We start from the raw sequence: 27,983 nt of genomic DNA on the forward strand, positions 1-27,983 counted from the left end.
TTTTTTTTTTTTTTTTTTTTGCTTTTGTTTCTTTGTTCATCTGTTTCCTCCTAAGTAATGCTGGCTATTAACTCATACAGGAGGACTTTTTTTTTTGAATAGGAAACTTTGTTCTTAGAAACAGAAGCTAATAAGGGAGTTTTAAAGGAATATTCAAAACTGCTTTTATTTCAGCTCTTGCTATATGTAATTTGATATCCTTAGACTAAATCTTATCTTGTACACTGAATGAACATTATTTGTGGAAATTTGTTACAGCTCCCCTAATATTGCCAAAAAGTTTCACATAGGACACTTGCGGTCCACGATAATAGGTAAGTAAGTGTTTAACTGTGACTTAAAGAGGCTCTTTCTGTCCTGGTGTTCAGGTTGTTGGGGGAATACTGCTGACTTTTCCTTCTCCCAGTGCAAGGGCCATGTCAGGCTCAACTTACTATTTAAACAGTGCAGGAAAGATTATCAATTTTTCCTGGTAGAGTTATTAAGTCACAGGTATAGCTTTATGACTGAAGCATTAAATGAAGCAGTTTTAAGTTGTTCTACAAAGACACCCAGGGCACTTTGCACTGAGGTGTTCTGAGAGCCCATTGAATTTTAAATTTCTAGTATGCACCAGACTGCAGAGCAGTTGTTAACATTTTAGCAGTTGTCTTGTGAGAAGTTTGCTTTTATACTGCAAGTTCTTTATGCCCATACTCCTAACATGGGGACTATAATCTCTAACGGAATAATTAATTTATTGTTCAACACTCTAATGGCATGTGGAAATCATTAGTTCTCCCTTCTCTCTGAACTTTCCATCTTTCATTATAAAAAAATTAGTAGATTACTGGCCGAAGATGCTAACAGCATCATGGAGTTAATATCATGAACAGAACGGGAAGTGACCACAAGCTATAATGCAGTATTGCAATAACAGAAGAAGAGAAAGTTTTCTGCACTTTTCTACCTCGCTATTATAATCCTGCAAAGCATAGGCAACATCCTTGAAACATAGGAAAACAGGAGAAGGAACATGGATATTTCTTCTCTGTACTTCTGCAATACAGCTAAACTGAAGACTGGGAGAGTTTTGCCATAATAAAAGTTCACACTGGGAAATGCTCTCGGGTCATAGTAAGTTTGGACCGTAGTGAGCGTGTGATGGGTTAGGGGCAGAGTTCAGTACTGCCCCAGCGTGGTACAGACATTCAGGACATAATGTTCTCTATTTACCTTCACAGGTAACACTAGTTTATGAATTTCGGTTGTTACTTAACCTCCTCGTATGAGGCTGCCTGACTAAAAGAGGAATAACGTATGCTGCCACATGTGAGGATATAGGGAAACTATAAAAAGTCATGTTTGCCACGCTCATATACGTTGCAGTGACATATGTGTCATATGCAAAGCTTTGTGTGTGTGAGATACTTTATAGCACTTTTGAAAAGCACAGCCCTTCTCCTGATGAAGAGGTTGTTACCTTTGGTTTTGAAGATTTCTAGCACATTCTGTGGAGTAATTGATCTGACTATATTCACAATGAAATGGGAGAGCCAAAGCAGATCAATCAAGAATAGAAACGCAGWCTGTTGGGATGAGAGAATGTCTACTGCTTTCTAAAATAATACTAATTTTGATTTCTTACCAGGAAATTTTATAGCAAATCTCAAAGTTGCGCTGGGACATCAAGTAACAAGAATCAATTACCTTGGCGACTGGGGCATGCAGTTTGGTATGTTTTCGTTTTGATTTCTTGTGCTTCCTTTTCTACTGAGAACATGGTCTGGGGTGTTGTGGTTTTTTTTTTTTTTTTTTTTTGTCTTTCCAGGAAACTCTGTTTTCTCTGGGCTCATAAAAAGTAATACTGTCTTTTCATGCACGTAGCATAGTTGGTCTTCTCAAAACATGATTAAAACATCCCATCCCATTAATCAGCAGTGTGAGCTATACTACCACGTAGTCGGGGGGGAGAAATTTCCTTAGCAGGCCCCTATTCTTCAGTAGGTCCTCTCTGTGATCTCCTGTGGGTTATCTGAGGTTTATTTATAAAGGGCAGTATAAGTGTTTCCTAAGAGTGGTACTTAGACCTGTGAAAATGTAGTAGTGAACAGGCTACTGCTGCTGCTTCTAGATAGAATGCTGGCCATAGGAGCTGCCTTCCTTATTCAGAGTTTGCATATGTAGCAATTAGGGAATAGTGCACTGGCTAGCCTGTGCCACACATAACGATGGAATAATTGTAAAGAACATGTACGTTTTTATTCTCTGCTTGGTTTCCCAACCATAGATTTAGTTTCTTAATGTCTATTGTTAGTTTTACATTTTAAGTTGACCCGTATCCCCCTCTTCATGTCTAATTTTGCCCCCAAATCTATTTTTGAAACACTTTGGCATTTAAAAAAATATTGTGCTCACTTGTACAGGACTTCAAAACTGCCTTATCTTTTTCTTTTTCAGTGAATTATGAAAACAGTGTCAATATATGTATTTTTAAATGGCAAACAAAGCTGAGTCTATGTCAAGCAACAACTTTTGCTTATTCCAGCCCTGGTGCTGCCCCCTTCAGTTGTGCTGATGTAGTTGCCTATGGGGATGCCAATGAATGAGCTTTGGGAACTGAGCTGGGTGAGAGAAAAAAAAAAAAAAAAAAAAAAAAAGCAGCAGAAATAGCCTCTTCTGCTCCACCTAAGTATTCAGATTCAGCAATAGATACAGTACAACTAAAATCGATACAGTATTACTCATTTTCCATTCTAAAGTAAATTCCTGCCCTTTAGACAGTTGAACATTTTTATGAGTGTGAAAGCAGCAGTGTTATTTTTTCCCTTTGTCAAATTATTTCCTCCTTCAGTCCCAATTCTGTTTCTCATCAAACACTAGTTTCTAGCACAACTTCATTCCACACAGGATTTGTTTCATAGGAATTGAATATAGGATGGTATTTTGCCTAAAATTAAATGAATATCGTCATATTCCATTCACTTATTTTTGTACAATAGACCTAGTTTTATCACATGATCTTGTGTAGAAAATGTGGTAAAAACAGTTAAGCAACAAAATACAATGTAATTAAAGGATTTTTCAGCTAGCCTCATCCACTCTGTCCTTGAAGATACGAAGCCATACTCATAGGTCTGAATATCAGGATTTTTTGTTTCCTAAAAGCACAGAGATGGCAAGGCATGTTACTTGCTCGTGAGTCTGTTATCCACAGCACAGTCTTTTGAACTCAAAGTTCTCACTGTTGCTTTCCAAATTGAAGCTCCCTGTTTATGTGTGCTGGCTCAGCTAAAATATCTGGCAGGTTTTATAACGAATAATATAGCACTGCTTCACAAAATTACAGCATAGGAATATTACTATAATAGTCCTTTCCCAGAAGCACCACTATAATTAATGATCTGTCAGCATTTCTATTACAGCTGCTATTGTCAAAGGCTTTAAAATMCAGTAATTGAAATTGTGGTCTCTTGAAACGTGGCAAAGATGTTCTCAGCCCTGCAGCAGGTTTGGGGCAGTTTTCTTAAGGTAACAGAGCTTACACAGCCATTCTGACTGTCCATCTGTCATTCTGTCAGCCTGCTTTAATAAATTTGTGTTTCTAATAAACCATTGGCAAAATTCAGACAGATTGGACTAATGGAAGTGCCTCCAAGAACAAATTTCTCTTAGTTTTGACATCCTTAGCAGCAGAGTAGGGACCAGCACAGAGGGAAGTGACTTGCGGGAGAGAAGGTCAACTTCTGTTTTTAACCTGCTAGCTAAGCAGTCAGCAAGGGTAAGTCAGAACTGGTCCCAGCACATGCTGTATCTTGCCACTAATTGATAACTGTAGGACTGGAAGTATTTTGTCAAGCAGAGAAACATATGGAAGGATGGATTTGGACTGAGGTCAAACTGGAAAAAATAAAGTATTGCAGGAGGTTGGAGCTTGGAGTGAGCCTTGGAAAGGGAGATGGTGAATCATTAGGAAATCTAGCTCTGGTTGCTGACACAAGAAATTACCCTTAGAGAAACTCTGTATGAATAAGATCAGAGTCATTTTATTTCCTAAATTCTAGTTTGTTTTTCTCATCTACGTTGACCAGGGATTTCTATCACACTCCTTTTCCAAGATGGAACAGATTGGTTCTTGGGACAGTGCCACTTGTTTAGCTGCAGAGGACTTTCCAAAGGGAGGATTAGCCATAGCTAATCCTCATATGCTGTCTTCACTTCAGTCCTGGACCTTGTCACCTCAGAGGAAAGAGATGGCCTTAAAAAAAGCCTCAACTAGTCAAAGAGGCTGTGGAGTTAGTATTAATAGACTACAGAATGGGTTAATGGGCTCCTTTCATTTAGAAAGTAAAGCTAGGATTGGGATTTCTTGCTCTTTCAGATGGCTTTTGTGAAGTGATGAAGCCAAATTAGATATATTTAAAATGCTGCACATGCTCAGCAAGTAGCAAAATGTTCCCTTGAAAATGTTGCACGAGTGGTATGTGGAATACCCTGTTCTAGCCCAGGTCCTGCTGTCTTTGAAATGGTAATTCCTAAGGGAGAGAGCAGAAGAGGGGACTTTGGGAGGGTGCTCTGTTGCTGGACAGTTCTGCTGTGTGTTTCCACGTTTACAGCTGATTGCTGTGTGAAAGGTTCCTGGACATGTCCAGCAACATGAATTCCAGCACTGAGGATGAAAGAAACTGGAAAATCAACATAGTATTTCGTACTACTTTCTAGCTATTACAGACTTTTTCATGCACTAGAATAATGTTATGCTTTTGATTTGTTTTCATGGCAGACACTATTACACTGCTTAAGTATGTAAGGCATTTGTTCTGTTGTGTACGGTGTTGGGACTTGCTTATGAAAACAACTTAATCATGAAAGAAAAACACTCTTGGCTATTGTCTAACTCTGCGTTTAATTGTTGTTTAAGGCTTACTGGGTGTTGGTTTCCAAAAGTTTGGCAACGAAGAAAAGCTAAAATCCAGTCCTTTACAACATCTTTTTGAGGTGAGTACAGAAAAAAAAAAATCTAAGGACTTAAGAGGACAGTGCATTGAACTTAGCTGTTAACTTTGTAGAGAATGCTGTGCCTGCAGGGTCATGGTTAGACACTCAAGTTAGATTTTAAGATAGGTTTAAAGACCAGTGATAAGCTGGGCCATGGCAGCAGAGACAGATTTCAGTGAGCTGGAAAAAGAGAAAGCCCCAAGAGGCAGGAAAGTCTCTGCTGGTTGCCTGTGTCTGCCCAGGCGGCTAGACCTGTGCTAGGGCATCAACTGCATGAGCTGGATGATCTTTAGCTTGACAGTCCACGTTGGCTATAACATGTGTACAGTAGGTTTTCAGAAGTGAGAACACAGCTATGACATTACCCGTACAAATCTAGCCACTGTGAAGGCAGATGGACAACACATTTGGCGTGACTGCTGTTCCAGCCCTCATCCTTGAAAAGAAAACATTTTGAATGTTGTAGGTTACAACCTACAACCTTGTTGCACGTTGTTGTGGGGCTCGATCAAGTCTTCTCTAGTACAAAGCCAAGCTGTGCTCTCTGAGCTGCTATGGGACCTGTTACTAATGGTGGCATTTGGATGCTAAGTGACAAATTAACTTTCATATAAATGCATTTATTGGCTCGGGAGCAGAGTGTGTTTGAACGCTCAGATGTGCTACAGTTAAATATGTATTAAGCAGGTTGTTCATATGACAGGGCAGCTACTTTTGAGTCTGTCAGCTTCTTTGACATAGGTTCATTTGTTTGCTTGCTCCATCATTCTGGAGGCCTCCCCAAGGAAATGACAGAGTCACAGTTTAGAGTTGTTTAGAGCTGTGGGACTCTCAGCTGTAGGATTTCAAATAATAACAGGAAGTTACATTTTCTTTTTTTACACTTATATCTTTTTCCCCCTCGGTTTGTTCTCCAAGTGGTTTGGTATGTGGGTTGTATTCATGTGGTTATGCATTACTGCATATTATTTATTTTTTACATATAATTTCAGTCTGTTCTTATGATTGATTATGATGATGTTCTTATGATCTTGAATTCTGTGCTAACACTTTCAAACATCATCTGTCTCAATATCTTTTAGGTTTGTGAAGTAAAGAAAAAAAAAAAAACCCTTCAGATTTAGAGAGTAGTATTTAGCCTAGCTGTTACACATTCTAACATGTAGATTGAGAATAAAGAAGAGTTTCTTATATGTTCCCAGTTTTTAACAATCTCTATAAAAACTTTGCCATGGGATTTTTCTCATTAAACTACAGGAGGGATTAGTTTCACACAACAGCAGAAGGGCACTGCTTTGGAATTCATGGCAGCATTTGATATTAATCAGGAACAGAATTGAGCAAATAGTGAACATTTTGGCATATGTAATCTATCATTGAATACGCTTTTCTGATCAGCTTTGCACCATCCATACCAGTCAGGAGTCGGGTGCAAGTTTGTCTTGCAAGTTTTGTGCAAGGTGCACAAGTTTTGTGCAAGGTGCAAGTTTCACTCTGTAAAAATAAGGATTGGGGAAGGAGATGTTAAAGTATGTGAAGGTGACATTTGAAGGACAGGGAGATTTTTTTCTTGGGAAGAGCTGATTCTTTCCTGTACTTCAAATTTCTTTTCATGGCAGAACTAAACAAACATTTGATCTTGGAGGCTTGTCACCAGTACTGTCTGTTAAGCTCCATCTCTGAAAGTCTTGGGATGCAAAAGGAAGGGAAGAGTTTAAGAGCTAAAAGATGTGGGAACGTTTTTTTAGGCTGAACCCACTAGAGCTGGTGTTTGTTGTTCTCTAACTCATTGTTTGAACCTTGCAGGAAGTTTTTATTTTCTGTTAAGGTTGTAATGATTTGAGGACCAAAGCTCTCTTACAAAGACTTAAAAGTTATTTAGTGTTGAACTATTTGGGTCTAAATACCTAGTGTAAACACTCATTCTTTTTACATAGTCTTCTAAGTTTAAAAATCCTTTCTGTGGACTTTCAGAATGCTACGTCTGAAAAGAAAGGAATCACAGGCTGGGCAAACATTTGTCTTTCTAGGGTATGAAAGAATTTGTTAATGAACAGGAGAGCCAAATTCAATGTACACATGTAGAGTCGGATGATAGAATTGTTTGTAATGCTTCTGGCAGGTTCATGACAATTAACCTGTGAGGTTTTTAGTCATAGGCTGGTATTCACGTGCCTGACTCCAACCATACCCAGGCAGCCAGTAGTATCAGGAGTGCCGACTAGCACGAGGAAGTGGCTTTTGCATCAGAACTGTTTTTTGGAACTTGTGCAAAGCTGGATCCATCTAGGTTCTTGGTGCTTCATTTGCAGCCTATTTTTAGACTGTGCACAGTTCAATATACCACCGTTATGGTCCTGTGAATATGCTTTAAAACTCTGTGACAGTGTTCAGTCTGTGCATAAATTTGTTCTATGTTCTGTTGCTGCACTTTTTTTATTCGTGATTAAGACGAGGATGACAGCAACACTAGTAAGAAATTATCGCCTTACTGTCGTCTTTCCGGATAAGCTGCACATTTTCATATTGGAGTTTGAACTATTCATTTCTTCTTTAGATAGGATACATTCTCCTTTAAACAGCTTTACATTTTTAGTGTTCAAAATGTCATCTTTAAACCTATTTGTATTGTTCTTGTAGAACTTGTTCTGCTTATTTTTATTTGTGGAGAGGTTTATACTTCTGCAACATCTTGGTGCCATTATATTTTAGGTGTATGTGCAGATTAATAAAGCAGCAGAAGATGAAAACATAAAAAAGCTGGCCAAGGATTTCTTTAGAAAGCTGGAAGAACATGATGAGCAGACATTGTCCCTTTGGAAACAGTTCAGAAGCTACAGTATTGAAGAATACATTCGGATTTATAAGGTGCAAATCTTCCACTGTGGTTTTTTTCTTTCTATATTGTTGTTTTCTGTGTGTTGCTCCATCAGTGAACCTGGTGGCCACTGCGTAGCCATAGCAGAGAGTAGAGCAGAAGCTGCTCTACTGTCGTCAGTTCATTGTCTTTACAGTAAATTCACGATCTTGTGGAGGAAATATTTCCAAATATGCCAGCTCACGGCCCTGCTTGGGAAAGGCTGCTAGTTTGGTTAACAGCCAAGCATAGAATCCCCTTAGTTGCTAAGAAGCTAGACCCCTTTTATTTAAAGGAGTCCATCTAATTGGCCATTTGAGTAACTCTCCATTTTCTAAATCCCTGAAGCTGAGAGTCTGGTGCTAAGCAACAACGGGAATCAATGTCAGATAAATATCACTTGCTCTGTGTTATGTTTGAGGCTGGCAGCAACCCACTAAATTTAGCAGTTTCTGTGTTATAAATTTTATTGGGAGATAACTCCGTTTTCGCATTTCTGATCTACTGTTATAATGCAGAGCTGTGTATGTAGCACATCAAATTGGGTGTAAGGAATTACAGCAACTGGAATTTATAGTAGTACTCGGTGCATAAGTTCCCTGCATGAGAGTACAGCTACTGCACAGCCATCTGTCGGGTGCCCTAATCTCACGAGTGCAGCTGTGCACTGATGCCTTCGTGGGAGAGGCTTGTGCTACCAGCCACACAGTGAGGGCTGTGATTTGGGAAACGGGGCTGCTGTGCCCCTTCTGCCATTGAAACCAGTCTGCTGGTGTTAATGCTGTAACAATTTTGAAGGATTTACACATTTTTTAGACTTTTTTTCTAATTTCCAACTTCTAATATAACTAATTTTATACCACTTAATTCTGGTCGCATTATTCTTCAAACAGCATTTCCCTATCTCCCTCCATGTTACGGTTTAGAGAAAGTGGTCTTGTCTTCTTTCATTCCTGTTTTGTGAGGTTAAATGGAAGTGGTCTCCCTCATTTCAGTAATCCTAGTAGCCTGGCTGTGTTCTCATTTCTTTCCTGAAACGTAGCACTGAATTTGTGCCAAGTGCTTCAGGTTAGAGTGATGTTAATGTTCTCTTAAGTGAGACACATTCTTGATAATTCTAGCAGAAACCAGACCTCTTATGGTAAGTATTGGGCTCTATGTGCAGCCAGATTGCTCCCAGTTTTTTTTCCAACTAATAAGTATCTTGCTGGTGGCCTGCCAGTTCTCTCAGTTTTCTTCTTCTCCGTTAAAAATACTATCCATTTTACCATTGCATTTCACCATGTTTCAACAGTTAAGGTTAACCCGTCACTGGTATATGTACACTCAGCCCTCTAGTAATGGTGAGTTCTGTGCTGAACAAAGCTTATGATTAGATTTTTCTTTTTTTTTTTTTTAATTTTAGTATCATTTTGAAATAGGACTCATTTCCAGGGCAAAAACTTTCTCTGCAGCTCACTGGTTACACCTGCAGCACAGCCTACTCTTTGCTTTCTGCCTTTCAGCCAGCTAATTAACTACCTCAGGACTTTTGTACTGAGCGCTGTTCTCAGTTTACTCCTGTTTTCTTGTGTAACATTATATTTGATGGTATATTCAGGAGATGAATTGTAACACTAAGGCAAATTAAAAAAACCAAATATCCTTTCTTTTAACAACACAGTAACGTTTCCTGGGATAAAATCCCTTTGCTCTCTACCTGACTTCTGACACAAACCTGTCAGCACACTTAACTTGAAGAAATGATTAGCCTTGATCTAAGAATATTTGTCCTCTCTGATTCTCTTTCAGCGGCTAGGGGTGCACTTTGATGAGTATTCYGGAGAATCATTTTACCAAAAGAAGTCTCAGGAAGTTCTGAAGATGTTGGAGGAAAAAGGACTTCTTCAGAAAACAGCGTATGACCTTTTTTTGGCTTTTGTGGTTGTGTGGTTTTCTTGCGGCCAGCACAGGAGCCGGGCAGTGCCAGATGGAGTTCAGTGGTAGTGGTCGGCTCCTAATTGCCTGGTAAGCTGTTGATTAGTTTGGGAGCTGCCTGTGCCATTTCACAGTCACAAATGAGGTCTTTGCCTTGATGAGCTGCCTGTCTTAACAGGGACAGAAGCTCTGCTCATAGAGCGCACTAGGATGTGAGCAGGCAGCTCCCTGACATCAGCAGAACTAATGGAAAACCAGGAATGGTTTTCAGAAAGACTTAAAGGAGATAGTCATTCAAGAACAGAGGGTGATTRCCCAGGGTTGCTGAGTGACAGGTCTGTTGTTTTGATCTTCATCGTCCCAGAATTGCCTGTATTCCAGATGTGGTGTGCAGTCACCTCAGTGTTTCCTGTCAAATTACAGGAAGGGGACAGGAATTGTGGATCTCTCGGAAAAGAAGGACCTTTCATTGTTTTCCACTGTCATGCGTAGCGATGGGACATCTCTGTATATAACAAGGTCAGTAAGTCCCTTTTTGCTTATTGGGGTTTATTTTGTTAGTAAACTTCTGCACAAGTAACTGATGGTGCGGATTTTGAAGCGTTTTATTTCTGGGTTGGGACCCAGAAGTCCCAACTAGTCACCTTGACTAGTGAGGAGTTTTAAGTGAAGCTGGCAATGTAGCTATGGCAGGGCTTGTRAGTGACTGGCCCTCAGACTTGCATGCACATGTGCACACACAGGAGAGAATTCCTGGGTCCCTCTCTGTCCTCTTACGGAGAAGAGAGAACTGCCAGACTAATGTTCCCAGGCAGCAAATAATGAGATGCTTAGTTTAAAGTCCAAACAGTCTCTCATTATCTCTTTCAGAGATCTTGCTGCTGCTATAGATCGAATGAACAAACATGACTGTGATATTATGATATACGTGGTAAGTAGATCTAGATTCACTAAACATTGAGCCTGACTTTTCCAGTAATCCAGGGGGCTCTTGTTCCCTGTATGACTTTGGCACATGGTGTTTTCGGGACTTTAATAAACTGTACAGCAGATGTGCCTTAAAGTGGCAGTGTTTCTTRATTCTCCCTCAGTTTGTGACCCACAAATGGTTGAAAAATCATCTCTGGAGTCATTCTGTGTTCTTGCATTCTGTCATTCACTTGAAAACTCATGCAGTTTGTTTTAGAAGAACTTATACTCATCTGACATTGAATTTTCTGTATAAYGTAATTAATATTTAACTGAGTTAGAAAAAAAGTGTTAGCTTTTAAGGAAATACAAAATGTTAGAAATTAATGTTCTAAAATGACTCTTAAGAATASGTTAGAGTGCTGATGTTATCAATAGTGTAGATGTTTATAGTTTCATTAACTAGGACTTGTACATAAAGTCATGTCACCATTCCAGGCAAAGCAGAGGCAAACAGGGAATCTGTCTGTTGTTTTTTAACAATTCCAACCATATCGACAGTGACAACTGGTTTCCACATGTGTTTCTAGAACACAAGTGTGTCTTTTTTTCTTATTTTTTATTTTTTGGTCTCTCCTGACTGCAAGATCCTCTTTCACTAGCATCAGAGAGCAGCGTAGCTCTGGAAGTGCATTAGCAGCTAAGAAAGCTTCTCATCTAGTTCATGTGTGTAGGTAGTTATCTCTGTTTTATCGTGCCATGAGGTACCCAGGACCAAGGAAGAAGAAGAAATTGGAAAGAAAGAAAATAACCAGGCATTTTGTCTAAGGTAGGAGGTGGGCTAAATGTTGGGCTGATAGAAAGAGCAAGTGTGGAAACAGGGGTCTTAAGTTAGCTGGATGAACTGGAACGTTCTCTTCCTTCTGTGCACCTCTTAGGTCTACTGGTCCACATAAAATACACAGCAAAACTACCCTGGCATGTGATTTATGGATGTGACATGGATTATAATGGCCACAAGTTGGTGGCCCTAGTCCTGTTCCCCAAACGTGCTAAGTTTTGGGATAACGTGGTCAGTGCTTCTGCCATTCTCAACGTGGCGGGAGCCAATAAAGTGGGTGACAAAAGGAGAGCGAGAGACAGGGTGCCGGGAATGGGACTGGGCCTCGCTGCTGCAGGGTGCAGGGCTTTCAGTGCTCTGGGATTCACCTGAATGCTGCACTGCACACACAAACTGGAAGCTCTTTTTTAGACATTTAAGTATAATTTCCACTGCCAGTCTGCCATCTGCTCCTGTAAAGGTAACCCCTCAGTCTGCATATTTGGATAGGTACGGAAAACAGGGATATTCATCATACGAAACTTTCTTTGTGTTTTTTTTGTTGTGCTTTAAAGCTGTGCRAAAATGGTGTTATATGAAACGGTAGTGTCTTCAAATTCACAAATTCATCCTTTTGTTTTTTTCCTACTTACACATCCACTTTTTGAGCATTACTTTTAGGCAGAGATGAAGCTGTGTGGCACTACTGTGCTTTTCCAGCCTTCTTAGCAATTGTGGATTTCATGCAGTTTTAACTTCCACTATAAATAACACCCATTGTTGCTGCCRGTGGTATCACACAATACCCAAAATGGGCCCTGATGCTTAGTTTTCAGGTGGCCATTTGAAACCTGGAATTTAGCTTGTACTGCCTGATAGGTATTTCCACTTTGGCCTTGGGTTTAACATCCTTATTTCCTTGAGAATTTACAGCATTCTAAAAATTACCCACTATGCTATTTTTAATATAGTTATTAATATTCTAGATGTTCTTCTGTATGCTATTCCTATGTACACTGTTCAGACAGGCAATTACAGAGTGAAGTCAGCTTTTGGTTTAGTTGTAGCTGCAAACTCTGCCCTGTGAACAGTCACGGGGAAGTAATAAAGCCTTTGAAGGACTGGAGTCTTTTGCGAGAAGGTACGTGGTGATTCTTCTCACCGTCTGCTCACAGAACTAGAGGAAACTGCCACAAACTGAGGCACCAGAAGTTCCATAGGAACTTAAGGAAAAATTTCTTAACAGTGAGGGTGCCAGAGCCCTGGCACAGGCTGCCCAGGGAGGCTGTGGAGTCTCCTTCTCTGGAGATCTTCCAAACCCGCCTGGATGCYGCCCTGTGCCCCGTGCTCTGGGTGTCCCTGCTGGAGCAGGGGGTGGGACTGGATGRTCTCTAGAGGTCCCTTCCAAGCTTAAGGATTCTGTGTTTCTCGGGCTCCAGTTGTGCACGAGCTCCTGAACGCTGTGCTCGCAGTGCAGCGTGTGCTGCGGGAGGTGCTGGGCACATGCAGCACAAAAGCAGTTGCTGTCGCAGCATCTACAGTCTCTCCTACAACCTGGGAGAAAAGTTAAGTCCAGACATGGCAGGGAGCAGAGAGAGCAGCCAGCACTGGCCACTGCAACGAGCTGGCCTTAACCTAAATTTCATGAAGTTTATTGTTAGATATTTTAGCAGAAGAGAGCTGGCTTTGCAATGGGTACAGAAAGTTTCTTACACATATTGAGGTACCTGGAAGAGTGCTTGGGAGGACTCATTTGAATCACTGGCAACTGAGATTCATTTATGAGCCTTGTTTGTGGATCTGCTGTATTGGTGATAGACTATAGATAAAGAGTTTCAGTCTGTAAGCCAAAGGAAGCTCCTGAGGTTTGATCTGTAAAACATGGGACCATATCAAGAGCAACAAGGCTCTGAAGTGAAAATGGAGGCATCTTTCTGAAGGGCAGCTGACAGATTATGTGAAACTAAAGAACATCAAAGTTTCATTTCCAGTTATGGCTTTGCATTTAGGACCTAGGAATATTCAATTTCAAAGAGGGAATTGCTTTTTCTGAAAAGATGCAGAAATCTGTTTTCAAGTATTTCAATATTCTAAACATTTTCAAATATTTTTCAGGTCTTGTCTGCTTTCATAGGTCCTAGTTCTCCTTGCAAGGCCATAATGACAGCGCGTCCGTGGTGTTGTTTGCAGGTTAAAAGCTGAAACTTGTCTAACTTGGACTGTCTTCTAATATGCATCAATTCTATTCTTCAGACAGATAAAAGTCAAAGTAATCACTTTCAACATTTGTTCCAAATACTGAAGCTAATGGGTTATGACTGGGCAGAAAGGTAGGTATTTATGGGGTTAATTATATACTGCTTAGTGGGTTACAATGGGTGCATGAACACGAGCRTTTTAGCTGAAGATGCTTTTGAAGAGATTCTCACGTCGTCTCCACCTTCTGTGCTGTAGCACATCACACAGGCGTCGCAGAGTGTGTGTCCTTGCTGGCAAATGGAGACTTCCCTCTGCTTTTAGGAGAAGGGAAAATAAGAATAGCCCTGTCAGTCACTTAATGGGCCTTTCGTGGCTTCTTGCTGTAAAAGTGGGGACAAAGGAAAACAGCTTTTCAGGTGCTGTGGCATTTAGCCTTCAGGGTGATGGGCGTTCATATAGCAGAAAAAAGCTTTGCAGTACATTTTCTCCAAGACCTGAATTCCTCATGCCTCAACCTTGAAATGTCTGGCAGGGTTAAGTGTCCCCGCTGCTGCTCACTGTAATTACCAGCCTTCTTGGCAACCTGAGCAAAGGTCAGCAKTGGATCTGGAGACTGAATCATTCTCCTTTCTCAGAGAGACCGCGTGTCTTTTGTGGTTCAAGATTTTAGCTTTCAGGAATATTAGTCTGCCTGCTTCCCCTGTCCTTAGCGTTGCACTAAAATCACCTTAGGTTGAGGGTCCAGACTAGTGCTTGAGATTATTGTGAGCAAAACCAGTGAGTGTTTTATTAGTAGTAGTGATTAATTACACTTTTAGTTTAATTGTAGCCGCAGTAAAATGGTTATGACTCTTTCTGATGCCAAGAGATTTGTGTTGCCACATGAATCTGATCCGCCTGCATCTTGCCTCTCCTCAGTCTATTGCTTTGAGTGCTCTGCATTAAAGCTAGTAGCAAGAGAGGTTCCCAAGAGCACAGAGCTGACCAGGTGACCATAATTCTGCTCAGAACTTTCCCATTCTGTGAGACACGTGGAGCTTTGGTTGCTGCAATGGGAGTTGCTGATTATATCACCAAGCTTCCCACGCCGGAGCACTGTTTATTCAGCTCTTACTGCTGTTTCTTGGTTGAAATCCAGCTCTGAACAAACACTGCACACCTTTCTATGGATTAAGGTGTAATTTGAGTTCCTGCTGCTTTTCCACACAGGTGTCAGCACGTGGCGTTCGGGTTAGTTCAAGGAATGAAGACTCGGAGAGGAGAAGTTATTTTCCTGGAAGATGTTTTAGACGAAGCTCGCTCGCGGATCCTGCAGAACATGGCCTCTGCAAAAAGTTAGCTCATTCACATCCTACATTCACATCCTGATGTTCTGTGATGGTCAAAGCCCTGTTGTCTTTTCTGCTGTTCACTCTCCCCCTACTCAGACTAATCAGTGATGCACTCTCATCTTTGCAATTTCTCCATCTCAGATTTTATGTATGGTAAAATGTATATGTAACCTAGCCAGTAGTGGAGTTGGGACTGAGTTTGGGGACCTGGGAAGCTTTCTGCCAAGGCACCAGCAGCTCTGACACACTTCTCTGGCAAGATGAACTTGTCTGACGTGGGGACAAGCAGCTTGCCTGYGACTCGGGTGTCTTTCCGTTCTCCCAGCCTGTCCCCTGCGTCCCCAACAGGTGACTTCCCTGCAGCAGCATCTGCACAGGGGATGTTTGTCTGCACTCCAGGCTGCGGCCCTGGAGCTGCTTCCTCTTGCAGCAAAGCTGGTTTAAGCAGCTCCTGGTGCAGTGCTGCCCGCTCCTGCGCTGGGCTGAAATGGGGAACTGCCGGGGTTAAGGGATGCCCACGTTCCCCACTCTGTATCTTCAGCAGCTTAAATCCAGAGAACTTTGCTTGCGGATTGAGCAAGGAGAGGGAGGGAGGCAGAATGACAGAAGGGTGACCCGCTGTGCAAGGCAGCATTCCTGCAGAGAGGGAAGGAGCTAAAGCTGCAGCTAACAGCTCGGTTTCGTAGCTGAACTCGGAGGCACCTTGTTTTTGTGCCACCCTGAACTGCCGTGCACGAGCAGTGAGCAGGGGATCGGCCAAAGGAAGCGGTGAGTCCTGCAGCGTTCCCCAGGGTTTGTCCATTAGGCCCTAAACCATACCCGTGCTCGTGAGAGCTTCCCCTTGGGCTTGAATTCCTGCCTTGCTTCCCCTTCCCTAAAGCAGAAATCCCAAGTGCCTGATTCACAGTGTTGTCTTCACTGTTGGCAACGTGTCAGATACTCAGTGGAAGATACTATAAATATGTGTGACCCCGAGATGCCTCGGTGCCATTGAGAGGCCTTGGGAGCTGAATGTCTAACACCAATGCGGGCTTTAAAAGTCATGCCTCTGTGTAGCTGGTTAGGCAAATATCATTGCTTAAACTCTGCCTTTGCTATTGCTATTAGATGTGCACAGTTCTGCTATTGAAGTTTCCATTACTGGCATTCTTTCTTTCTTTTTAAACTCACTTTAATGAGCCCTGCTGTCCACATAAGCCCTCTCTGTAATGTCCCCTCTTTGCTCCTTTTTTTGTGGATACTTGCGTCTACGTCCCGTCTAGCATCTCATCTAACAGTGCCCCCAGAAAGGAGTTTCTTTGACACAGTGGCACAGTGTTTTTAAATCTTAAACCCACTGCTGACTCCGTTACGCAAAATGTTAGTTTCCATCTTTAAGAACAAAAACAGCAGCAACAAAAAAAGGCAGCTGTTTTGTTTGTCTTGAAATAAGTGTCTGTTATGAAACATAATGTAATGTAAGCATATTTGTGTAAATGAGTAGACAACCTCAGACTTCTCAGGGCTGTAAGCTGTCCCTGCACATTTCAGTCTTAGTCTTTTCTGTATCTTGTATCAAAGAAATGGTACAAACGCTTCAAAATTGTCTCCACTGGTTTTGCAGACCTGGCTTGAAGAAATAGCTGGGCAAAAGGCAGGGATCTGCATGTATTAAACTGTACTGCAAAGTTGTCTCCACCTAAATCACACCTTAAGGTGACAGCTCCATTCTCCATCTGCTGTTACAGAAAGATCAGCTGGGGCAGCAAATTGTAGGCTGAACTCTGCAAGTTTAACTCGCAGACCACAATTACAAACTACGCTGTGGGCCCTGCCAAGGCTGAGCTGGTTGCCTTACAGAGGCAGATAGGGAGCCTTGTTCCTCTCCAGAAAACTCGAGTAGGAAGTTGAGGAGAGCCTGGCAGAGAGGGCTGGGATCCAAGCATAAAAACAGGAATCATCAGACAGGGTCACAGTGTTCCCAAACAAGCGATGGATTTCTGTGAGGATCCAACATCCCAAGTGCTGTCGGTGCAGGCAGATTTACTGAACTGGTGGTGAGCTCTCGTGCCAGCTTGGCCCTGGGAGAGGGGCAGTGAGCCCAGCGATGTTCCCTGTGCACCAGCGTGCTGCTTGTCTTCCCAAGGATGGCCACGAGTTGTGGACAAGCTGGGGATCGCTCTGCAGAGGAGCCTCTGCAGCTGTTGGGAGGGTCTCTCCTGGCTGCTTYGGAATCATTAGCTGTGGTAGTGACRGACTTMATGTTTCATTAGAAAAGCTTTGGAAGGCTCTTGCCGTGTCTATACCTGACAGAAGAAGCGTTGTCATCTAAGAAATAGTAACGTGTAGTGAAAGAAGGTAAAGTTAGGGGCACTCAGTGCTCAAATAAAGGCAATAGTCACCCAGTCTTAATTTTAGCCTTTAGACTTATGTCTTCAGCTGGCCTTTGCTCAGCTGAGCTGTGCGTAAAACTAACTTCCTCCCTTGGCTCAGCAGAGAAATCCATCCCCTCCGTGGTGGCTCTGAGGCTGCAGCCAGTTTGGATCCTCCGCAGGTGCTGGATGTGCTCCCTAAGAGCACTGCGGAGCAGGAGTTATTAGCTGCTGCAACATTTTCTTCTTCTTTTTTTCTTGGATTGTTTAGGTCTCTCTATCACTTGGAGCTTTTAAATGAAAACTCAGTTCTGTTCTCRCTTGCTTCCTGGTGTTCAAGATTGGCTGGCTGAATCATGAGAAGGAAGTTAGTGTAATCTAGGCTGTTCCAATGGACTCTTCTCACTGTAAAATMTGTATCACAATTACTAAGGGAAGGAGGAGAAAAAAAAAAGCTATAATATTAGCTTCCAAGGAAGATTTATATCCTGGACTTCTTGCTGGGTGTGTCCTGACCATTTCTGTGCTGCTAGTTAACAGTTTTGCAAGATCTCCTGTTTCATTGTCATCTCCAGGTCCGAGTGAGGGAGCTGTACTATTACAGACCAGAAATTCTGTTTTTCTTTCTATTCAGCGACCAAAGAGGTAGAAAACCCTGTGGAAACAGCAGAGAAGATTGGTCTTGCAGCACTAATAATCCAGGTGAGTCTGAGCTGCTTCTGGGGACGGTAGCATCTTTTGTGAGAATTTGCACGTTTGGAGCCGTATCTGGGTGACRCTGATTTGAGTTCCTGTTCCAGGACTTCCAGGGCCTCCTGTCGTCTGATTACCAGTTTAGTTGGGATCGAGCTCTTCAGAGCCGGGGGGATACAGGCGTGTTCCTGCAGTACACACATGCCAGGCTCCACAGGTAGGAGGAATATTACTGTGTACAGAATGGGTGTCAAACAGTGCACTTGGCTTCACTGACTTATTACTGGAAGAACAGATTCTTCTCTARCTACAATATTCGCATTCTCAGCTGATTTGTGAGCTCACAATAGGGAGTCATGAGACTTCATGGAAGAGTAAGCCAGTTTTAAAATGAAATTTCTACCTCATCTCTGTAGGGCTGAGCTAAGCTGACCCTCTGCTTTATAGAGGCAGCTTCTGAGTGTGATTGGTGTCAGAGATGAAGAATTCTGGCCCTAGGACTTGAGAATCAATGATTCAAAAATCAGTATGCCTAAATTTGCAAAATATACCAAGTTAGAGGGCTCGGGTGGTTTTGGTTGCCACTGTAGCTGGTGCTATCTGTCACACGGTTGGTTATTTCCTGCTGATGCTAACCCAAGGTTAAAGGTAGAAGCCTTCTTGTTGGGCTGGATCAAACTTCTGACAGGTGTGACAGCTCTTGGACCAAACCAGAGGTCCATTCAAGCCTGTCCAAGACAGTGATAATAAAAGATGCTATTTAGTGGGAAAGCCCCATCCCCTTCTGCAGTCTGTTCCTCTTGCACTCCCTAGTGTGTACAGCTCCTGTCGCAGGGAGGGTGGGTACCTGGAGCCTCTGCACCATGCACATGTCYGAGCTTTTAAACTTCTGGAAACAGAAGGTCTAGCTCCAATTTTAAAAGACATTTTTTGTGTTGGACTGAAATCAGCTAGCCTGTCTCAGATGCTTTATTTAGGTTGAACAAAAGATCCCAATGCTTTCTTTTTAAAATACAAGTTATTGTTACTCGTCCAGGATCTGTTTTTGATTCCTATGCTTTCTAGTTTAGAGCAGCTGCATGGGAAGGGGCAGCTGACTGATGTCAATGTGGCATCCTTGCAAGAGCCAGAGGCCATCTCAGTTCTTCAGCATCTTCTCAGGTTTGTCTGATTTCCTTTCTGAATACCAGTGAAGTCTATTTGAAGAGGCTGCTGCCAGCAGGCACGGACTGCGCTGCCGCAGGAGAGCGGCGGTGCTTGGGCAACGGCCTGTCCCTTGCACCGTGTTGAGAGTGGCAGTAGCCCTCCCTTGAGAAATGTGCATTATGTCTGTAACTGTAGACTTTAGAGTGGGGAAAAACAATWTTTTGCCGATCCTGTGTGTAACTGAGTCTCTTATTTTGGTGAAGGCAAGAAATACTTATCCTAAACCCTCATTAAATATTAGCAGTAGATTCTCTTGTTCTAGTTTGCTCATGTGGAAAAGAGGTGAGGGGGGCTCCTGAGTGAGGTGAAATGGAACAAGCAGAAAATACCTGATAAGAGCAGTAATGTTCTTCWTTAACTCAATCTTCAGGCTGAGTGGCTGCAGTTTTCACTGTTTCACAGGTGTGACATTAAAGTATGGAGACTAGGAGAGCTGTCCATGCCCCACAGGCCGTGTTGGGGTTGGGAATAATTGAGGCTTTCAGCATTCCTAAGAAAAGTCTTGGCTGCTTTGCAAAACCCTCCGCACTGCCCAAGGCTCCTTGGGCAAGACTTTCTTGAGGGCACCCTCCTAAAATTTGGACCTCCAGAGTCGTTGCTTGTGGCGGAGCCTTTCAAGCAGAGGCTCCTGCTCACTAACTGCAGCCCGCTGAATCGCATGTATGTCCGTGCAGAAAGGGACACTGTTCACTGATAAATAACACTATTTATCACTAATGTGAAGGGTGCCCTTCAATTGCTGCGAGCTTAGCTGTTTAATACTGACTTAATGCCTGTGTTTTGCTCTGTGGAACTTAGAACTGGTGTTGAAATGTAAGACCAGACCTAGTTTTCCAGGATCAGCTACAGCTTTTGTGCTTTCTTTGCCATAGCCACGCGCCCCGGYGTTGCCTACACAGGTGCTGGGGTTAGCCACAACCCTCCTGCCCCAACAGGCGAGGCGGGGAGGAGGYGGAGGGGGCTGGGTGCTCGCTGCAGGGCTTCGGCCTCGTGACCRCCCTTTGCTCCCGCCAGGTACGACGAGGTCCTGTACCGGTCATCCCAGGAGCTGCAACCCAGGCACCTGGTCAGCTACCTCCTCACGCTGAGGTAGGGGCCCGCGGCACCTCGCGGCGAGCGCGGCCTGACCGCGGCGGAGCTCCAGTGGTGCTGCGAGGAGGTGGGCATGCATGGAGCAGCAGAGCAAATAGCATTATAAATAGGAGGCATCAAGCTGGGAGCCCAGGAACAAAGGAGGCCGGAGCCTCCTCACAAACTCATTGCTCCCCAGCCAAAATAATCTCTTGGTTGTCACCCAGCGCCCGGCCCTGAAGYGGCGCAGAACTACCGTGTCCCACGGAGCAGCTCTGCACCGCAGCCGGGAGGTTGTGTCCAGCCCTTGCACACGCATGCTGAGGGACAAAGCAGGCTGGGCAGGTGACCTCCGCAGGGAGCTCTCCCCACGGGGCACACTGCCCATCTCACCAGGACGGTGAGAYGCTGGAGGGGACTTGCTGGAGGCAGCTGTAGAGGAAGCCTTTAGGAAGGTGGGGAGGGCAGGGTAAGGAGGCAGGCGTGTGCGGAGCGCTTGGCCGCTCCTGGACAGGGACCAGGACGGGGACAGGGACTCGCCTCTTCTCACTGCGCTCTCTCCTTCCAGCCACGTGGCCGCTGCCGCCCACCGAGCCCTCCCTGTGAGAGGCAGCGCCCCAGCCCTAGCCCAGGTAGGTGCAGCCCTGCCACCCTCCACCCTGCTTTGGAAGCAAACGTTCACCCTGCTGGTTCATTTCTCACCTGGCTCTTGTGGGGGGAAGACAGAGAATTAGGAGATGACTGAATTTCTCCTCCCTCTTCTCACCCTCCTCTCTCAACTTGTCTCTATTGCTGTTGCAGCTAGGTCTAGCTAGAGCACTTAGGCTGAAAACTGTTAATTGCAGTTCAAAGAGAGCGCTGCAAGTTAATTTCTGCAAATCTCTCGGGAGGTGTTTGGCTCCTTAACTTCTCCGGAAAAAAAATATACACCTAAAAATTATTTCAAAAGCAATTACCTTACCTGCTTTGGGCAAGAAATGATTCTTAAGCATTAAGCCACATTGACAAGGAGGGGGAGGAAAGAACTGAAAGTAATGAAGCTGCACCAGTTAGTTGAGCTTAGGTACAAGAGCTCTGCCTTTGGAGATGCTCCCAAGTATTCTTGGGAAGTTGAGCTAAAATGGATGAAGCAACAAGAAAAATTGCAGCTCCTTCTCCTAACTGCCTTGCAACGTGACAGCTTCAGGAGTTCTTGTTGCGGGGCAAGGCTGGGGAGCAGCTTCCCAAGCAGCCAGCTGTGTAACAGCCAAGCAGACCCTGACAGTGAACAGGGAAGGTTCCAGAGCAGCCCCTGGCCCTTGGAGTGCGTCTGATCCCGGCAGAGGGGCCGGAGGGATTTCAGCCGCCAGAACCCTGGCAAGGCCTCCAGAGCTGGCCCGACTTCCACCAGCATTAGTTACCCAGCCCGCAAAATAGGTGTGAATCCCAGCGCTCCAGCTGGGGACAGAAAAGGTCTTGGAGTTAACCGGCTGCTCCTGAGGGCTGTGGCGAGCGGGTGCCCTGGCGCTCGGTGCCCACGGCTCTCGGTGCTGCTTTGCAGGCCCGGCTCTGCCTCTTCCGCGCCRCGCGCTCCGTCCTCGCTCACGGAATGAAGCTCCTCGGCATCACGCCCGTAACTCGAATGTAACAGAGCTGTACGCGGCGTAGCCTCAAAGACCTTGGCGGAGAAGGTGGCGTTTGTCTTTTCCCAGAGGATACAGACAGGCTGCCGCTGCGAGCTGCTGCTCACACGGCGGAGATGCGCGGGCTGCATCACACGGAGCGGCGTGGGCAGCGCTGCGGGCACCGGTGCCGCCTCCAGCACCCAGGCACTGGCACCCATGTCCTGAGCCATCCTGGACAGCCGGTGTCCTGGATCCGGACACCTGGACACCGTTTTCAGGTCCCTGAAGACGGACCGAGTGAGGCCGCAAACGGGAAGGAGCTCTGAGACTGCAGCCTTGGCGCTTCTCCGTTAAACCGAAGCCTGACGTACACCACGGAAACTGCTTCCAAGCATCACTCTGTAATGCCCAAAAGGACTCGGAGGCGGATAAAAACCAACCAGTCCAATGCCTTGATTTGATTCCTTATTACTAGCGGAGATAAGGAGCACTTACCTGCGTCTTGGCGTTCCTGGGGACAGCTGGGAGGTGTTCGACAAGTAGCACAAAACAAAACCCTCCTCTCAAAGCAGCAGCAGGAGAGTAAGTTGCATTTGCTTTTTAAATGATTTTTTGAAGAGTAATACCACTTTTTCATTATTACTTTAAAAAAAAATCATTTAAAAAACATTCTCTCAGGCTCTTGGTTAGCAAGGGCCACTTCAGATTCCTTCTAGGTAAATGATGCACGAATGTGGTTGAAGTGAAGATGCGCAGCATTTAAAAATATTTCACTTCTGTTTTCATTAATAGTTATTCTTGTTATTAACATTAATGATGTRTATTATCTATACGACCAACTTTTCATGTGATCAACCACTGCAATTGCCACATGGTTTAAAGAAAATGCTGGTAGTAAGTGCTCTTTTTAATAGAATTTCTGGAAGCTTTGGGGCATTTCTGCCCTCCAAGAGCAAGACAAGTTATCAAACACACAGTAAGAACCCCGTTTTCCTCCGGTATGTGCATTATATACAAAGGATGTTCAGTTCCTTCACACTGCYCTCCTTGCCAGCGGGACTTGCCGGCCTCCCACGCGGGTGGAGGTGCCTTTAATAAAACTCTCATCCAGATCCTTGGCACCAAGGTAGCCTCAGCAGCAGCCACAGGAGACTTCCCGTGTGAAACAGAACTAACTTCTGCTTCTATTCTGTCCCACTTACACCATCTCATGACTAGCTTAAGGCGGTATTTTTAAAAAATGCAGGTTTTTTTTTCCAGTCCATTATTCTTCTATTTTCTGTGTCCCTGTGTCATGGACAGTGTCACACGGTAACAAGTCTCTCTTTGGAGTTCTTAGTGTCTGAGGGCTGGATTTTTGTAGTGTCTTGTCGAGGTAATCCATAGAGGTAAATAGAAATACACACCAGGAGAGCACCCAGGAAGAAGGTAAGAGCTGAGAGAGAGACAAAACAGGAAAATTAGTCATTCACACTAATGTGTAACATCTAGAATCAGCGTGAAAACGTCGCAGTGTCTACAGTGCCTCTGCCATTTCGGAGAGTTGCACAGCAGCAAGAATAGGGTCGTAAAATAAAAGCACAAAWTACTTGTTGCAGCTGCAGCTGTGCTCTGCCAGCTCTCCACATTTCCTAATTATATTAAACTCCTGATAAGCGCAATGGGATACAAGTAGCCTGTGCCAAGGCACTCTCTGTGCCTTTACAGCCCTGGCCACACGTGACGAGTGTTATATAAATGAGGCTTCTGCAGAAGGCCCATCTCTTGGTGCTTGATTGGCGTCAGCCAGCAAGAAAATCTGTCTGTTTGGGCGAGCTTTTAAAGCTGGCTCTATTTTTTATCACCTGATCTAAGGTGCTCTTTTTCAGCAGGGCTGTGGGGCTCCTCTCTTCATAGCAACTGTGGTTAAGATTCCCCTCGCTAACGCCCTGTCCRAGGGCTAATTCTTCCACTGTTACACCAAACTATTTGGGGATAGGGGAGAAAAGTCAAACCCAGTGAAGGTCTRAGTGGGATATCAGACAGGGAAGTGAACAGGGAGAAAATCCTTGAAGCTGCAGGACAGCCCAAGCCTAGCAGCTGTTTCCTCTCAACAATATTCCCTGTAGGAATCTTGAGCCCAGTTGCCACTGGAGTGTCTCTGATGGGCACGGCRAAGGGCAGGGCTTGTGCAGCAGTGAGGAGAGGTGCAGCCTGCTCTGGGGAGAGGCCTCCTCAAGCTGCCCCAATCCCACTGCAGGGAAGGAGGTGGGAAGGGCAGGCAGGAGGCGGGAATGGGAGGCAAGAGGTAGGAATGGGCGCCTGCTGGAGCCCCGTGCCCCCTGCGGGCGCTGCCCCCTTGGCACTTACTGATCTGCAGCCCGAAGAGCATCACGGAGGCGATGGTGGAAAGGACGATGGCTGCTGCTGCCGAGAAGCCCTTCATGATGTTATCCGTGTACTTAACGACCACGGACGTGTAGAGGCCGCCCACGCTGGCAAGGACTGGAAAGAGAGAACAGGCCTCAGTGAGTCAGGGAGCTGCAGGTAACGGTGTGATTTGGTTTAGTCCATTAATATATTAAGTCCATTCTCCTTGCCTAGACTATGGAGTCCTACTAGGCAACTGAAAGCAACACAGCAAAGCGAGAGGCCTGGCTGACATGTAGCAGATAAAACGTGACTCAGGTACAGATCRTCTCCTTGCTGCTCAGTGCTGTTTCCACACACCGAAACTGAGCAAATAATTCCAAAGAAAATAATAATTTAACCATCTCTCAAAACAGGGAAAAGCAGTGGGCCAGACTGAGCTTGCAGGTCCTGCCCTTAGACCATGGGTGAATAAAGCAAAGCAACGTAACAAGGGCCTAAAGCCACAACGTACTTACATATGACAAACCAGACGTAGGGGGTGTAGCCGTAGAAAAAGCCTTTCTCGAGAACCTGGGCTCCTTCCGACATGTAGACGCCACATAAAGTCACCACAATCCCAGACAGGTACATCTGAATGTTCCTCACCCACAAGGAAGTATCTGAACTCTTCAAAACCTTCTCAAAATAAACTCCTAGKAAAACAAAAGCCAACAGATGCTTTTCAGCAAAGCTGTTTTCAAGCCACACAGGATCACTGCCTCATCTCGCAGCCTGCTGAGTTTCACACACGTTCATGCAACGCAGAAGGGCCAACATGGGCCACCAAGGCACGTCCTTCAGGACAGAATCACTTCACATGTATCAGAGCAAAATACACTTCCCATGACACCAGAAGTGGGGCCGTTTCCTTTCACGGTTGTTTCAGTTGTCAGTGGCTTCCCTGCTGGAGCAACTTCTCATTTCTGTCTGGAGCTGCCTGGCCCCGGGTTCCAGCCAGGCCTCCCACGGGCCGTTCTGCACCAGGAAAGCCTTTGCCTTGGGGCTCCGGCGCTCCTAGCTCCAGGGTAGAAGCAGCTTTTCAGGGGGGTGTACAGTGATTTCCTCCCCCCCTCCAGGATATTTTAAAGTATCACATGGAAACCTTGACAAATGGGGAAATCTGCTCTGAACAAACAGCATCAACAGTTCTCCCTTCCATCCAGCCACGGGCCCATACAGTTGTCATTTCTTCTTCTGGTCCTATTGAAGTTCACAGAGGTGTTCTGAGCAATTTAATATACATTCATCACGTAGTAATTGTCTTCCCTTACTTTGGAGCACCAGCTCACTCATCCTCAAGTTCTTGCCTCTTGTATAAGCAGGAGAGAGAGACGCTAAGCTGTTTGTGAGAAATGCTTTACACAGAGCAGCAAGGCTTCAACTGACTTGTGGCCCCACATCCCAGACTTGCCTCCTGCAAAGTGTGCTGGGGGATCGTGCATTCTGGGGGGCACACAAACACAAAAGCAACCAAGTGAGGAGCTCAGTTCCTCTCCCCCCATAATGCAAGTTTTTCACGTAGCCACCCACTAGGAGAGAACTATCTGCTGCAAGGCCAATTTTGTAAAATGTGTGTGCGCCGATAAGCTGCACTGCGCGAGTCACTGCAGAGGTTCCCTGTAGCCAGGACCTGGAAGGCTCCTCCCCTTGCAAACAGTCCCAGTTGGCTGCACCACGGAGGAGCAGCAGTCCCCGCTCCCAGGCGGGCGTTTCACAGGTTTATAATTATAATTACCCCAGGTTACCACCAGGTTGATAATTACCCCAGCAGAGGGTAATTATGGGCAGAGGGGATGAAGTCCTTATTTATCTTGCTAATCAGCAGAGATATCTGAGCGCCGTGAAGTGTCCTGTCTTACACATGATGAGTTGTGCCGGGCCTCTCGCTGAGCTGCTTACTGCATCAACACTTACCTGCAAACCCTGAGCATAGCACAGCAACAGCAATTGCTCCAAACCCCAGCCATGGATTCTGCTCCACCTGCAACAGCAAAGCAAGAGGTGTGTTTAAAGCCCGCAGCACCTCAGTAATTCATCACCACCACTTCYGAGCTGCTCGGAGGGGCCGACAGCGACAAGCCCCTCGTTAGGCGACAGCCCCCGTTGCTCCAGGCCGCTCCGCTCCTGCTGCCGTGATGCAGCCACCAAAGGACACTTGTTTCCTTCCTGGGCTTAGGCTGGTGTCTCCAGCACTCTGCCCATACCACGCAGCTGCTGCAGCCCCATCCCTCATTCCATGAGTGCCTCCATCCCAAATTTTCTGCTCCAGCAACTGTGGCATTACCAGGGCCGACTGCTGGAAAGAGCATCCCACTCAGACACCCCTGTGATGTTCGTTGCCATCAGAGCGGTTAGGGTGACTGGGTGATTTTACACTCATTGTGGCAACGCGTGGCCTTTCCAACAAGGGACACGAGAGCAAGACCACGTGCCTGGCTGAGCTGGCGCATGGCAGACCTGAAAGCAGAAGATCAAGCTCATGTTTCTGCTGTAACTGAGTGGCTGGGAATAGGAGATGGGCACTGCTGTGTGCAAYGTGAGAGGCACCACGTTACTCTCCAGCTACTGTCAGGTGAAATACTGKGAGGTGGCTCCATCTCTGTCACAAAGCGGGGAACCGCAGAGCCTCCCCTGCACCCTGGGCAGGCTCCCACTTACCTGCACCTTGGTAGCGAGGGCCGGCTTCCACTGCACGAGCGTGACGCCGCCGCAGAGCATGAACACGGCGAACCACTGCAGCTTGCTCAGGGAGCGGCTCAGCATGAGCACCGTGCACAGGGCCGTGCACGGGATCTTCAGCTGGTACGTCACCTGCGGGAAAGGCCAGAGCGCCCAACTCAGTTCCTCCCACGTGAGGAAACAGCGGCTTCAGCTACAGAATCATCAATACAATATTACACTCYGTTTCCCCACAAACCCTTCGTTTTCTTTGCCAGTGTGAATTTTCAACCTCCAGCAGCTCGGGAAACCAGCGCACCGCGACACGCTYGGCACACGAAGCACCACCTGGCTTCTACCCCCGGGCCGGAGAGGCAGCTCCGTGCTGGGCACACGAAGCCGGGAAGAGAAACAGACTCACAGACGAGTTACACGAAAAGGGGCCCTTACCTGGTAGACGGCTGCGTCCAAGTTGCTCAGAGCCACAAAGGCCATGTTGTTTTGCAGCGCGTACACCAAAGACGGAACGCTTAATTTGAGCAATTCCTTAGGGCTTCCCAGCACATTTTCTTTTAAAGATGTCATTAACCTTGCGAGACTTCCAGTTTCTCTGCAAAATAGAATGCTAATGTAATGGGAGACACTCTTCCCCTGGTATCTGAAAACCAAAAAGAAGCCAGTGAATCCTTTGGGAAGGCTGAATTGTTTTTTCTTAATAATCAGTTATACCTTAGGCTGATTAAAAGAAAAATTAACTGGGGGGGGGGAAAAAAAAAAAGAAGCTCTCAACAAGTAAAATCCACCAAAAGAGGAAAAAAGGCATTCTGGAATTGGGATTTTAGATGCATAGAGCAACCACAGACATTGCAAACAGGGGACCAAGTACACAGCGAGGGAACAGGAGGTTGCCGCTTGTTTTCTTTTCCCCCCGATATCCGTGCCCTGCGTTCTGTGTTTGCCACTTAACCCTGCCTGGCCCTGGACGTGGGTGTCCTGTGC

The 27,983-nt window shown here is 45.2% G+C and overlaps 2 protein-coding genes across 2 annotated transcripts in view; one reads left to right on the plus strand and one right to left on the minus strand.

The window, feature by feature from the left end:
- RARS2 (arginyl-tRNA synthetase 2, mitochondrial) overlaps window positions 1–22,422 on the plus strand; it is a 28,256-nt gene extending 5,834 nt beyond the window's left edge. The window contains exons 6-20 of the mRNA XM_026038467.1: window positions 259–314; window positions 1,631–1,714; window positions 4,901–4,977; window positions 7,690–7,845; window positions 9,626–9,732; window positions 10,175–10,270; window positions 10,622–10,682; window positions 13,734–13,810; window positions 14,889–15,013; window positions 17,996–18,063; window positions 18,162–18,271; window positions 19,120–19,215; window positions 20,275–20,349; window positions 20,900–20,963; window positions 21,872–22,422. Coding sequence (XP_025894252.1) covers window positions 259–314; window positions 1,631–1,714; window positions 4,901–4,977; window positions 7,690–7,845; window positions 9,626–9,732; window positions 10,175–10,270; window positions 10,622–10,682; window positions 13,734–13,810; window positions 14,889–15,013; window positions 17,996–18,063; window positions 18,162–18,271; window positions 19,120–19,215; window positions 20,275–20,349; window positions 20,900–20,963; window positions 21,872–21,958 — 1,339 coding nt within the window. The 3' untranslated portion in view covers window positions 21,959–22,422. The remainder of the gene's footprint in view (window positions 1–258; window positions 315–1,630; window positions 1,715–4,900; window positions 4,978–7,689; window positions 7,846–9,625; window positions 9,733–10,174; window positions 10,271–10,621; window positions 10,683–13,733; window positions 13,811–14,888; window positions 15,014–17,995; window positions 18,064–18,161; window positions 18,272–19,119; window positions 19,216–20,274; window positions 20,350–20,899; window positions 20,964–21,871) is intronic.
- Window positions 22,423–22,827: 405 nt separating this feature from the next.
- Window positions 22,828–27,983, minus strand: part of SLC35A1 (solute carrier family 35 member A1) — an 11,466-nt gene continuing 6,310 nt past the window's right edge. Inside the window, exons 3-8 of the mRNA XM_026038405.1 lie at window positions 27,435–27,594; window positions 26,985–27,137; window positions 26,241–26,307; window positions 24,803–24,979; window positions 24,285–24,419; window positions 22,828–23,370 (exon numbers count right to left, since the gene is read on the minus strand). Coding sequence (XP_025894190.1) covers window positions 23,240–23,370; window positions 24,285–24,419; window positions 24,803–24,979; window positions 26,241–26,307; window positions 26,985–27,137; window positions 27,435–27,594 — 823 coding nt within the window. The 3' untranslated portion in view covers window positions 22,828–23,239. The remainder of the gene's footprint in view (window positions 23,371–24,284; window positions 24,420–24,802; window positions 24,980–26,240; window positions 26,308–26,984; window positions 27,138–27,434; window positions 27,595–27,983) is intronic.

The sequence above is a fragment of the Nothoprocta perdicaria genome, unplaced genomic scaffold, assembly GCF_003342845.1.
Source record: "Nothoprocta perdicaria isolate Ctin4 unplaced genomic scaffold, notPer1 scaffold_21, whole genome shotgun sequence".
In the NCBI taxonomy this organism is placed as follows: Eukaryota; Metazoa; Chordata; class Aves; order Tinamiformes; family Tinamidae; genus Nothoprocta; species Nothoprocta perdicaria.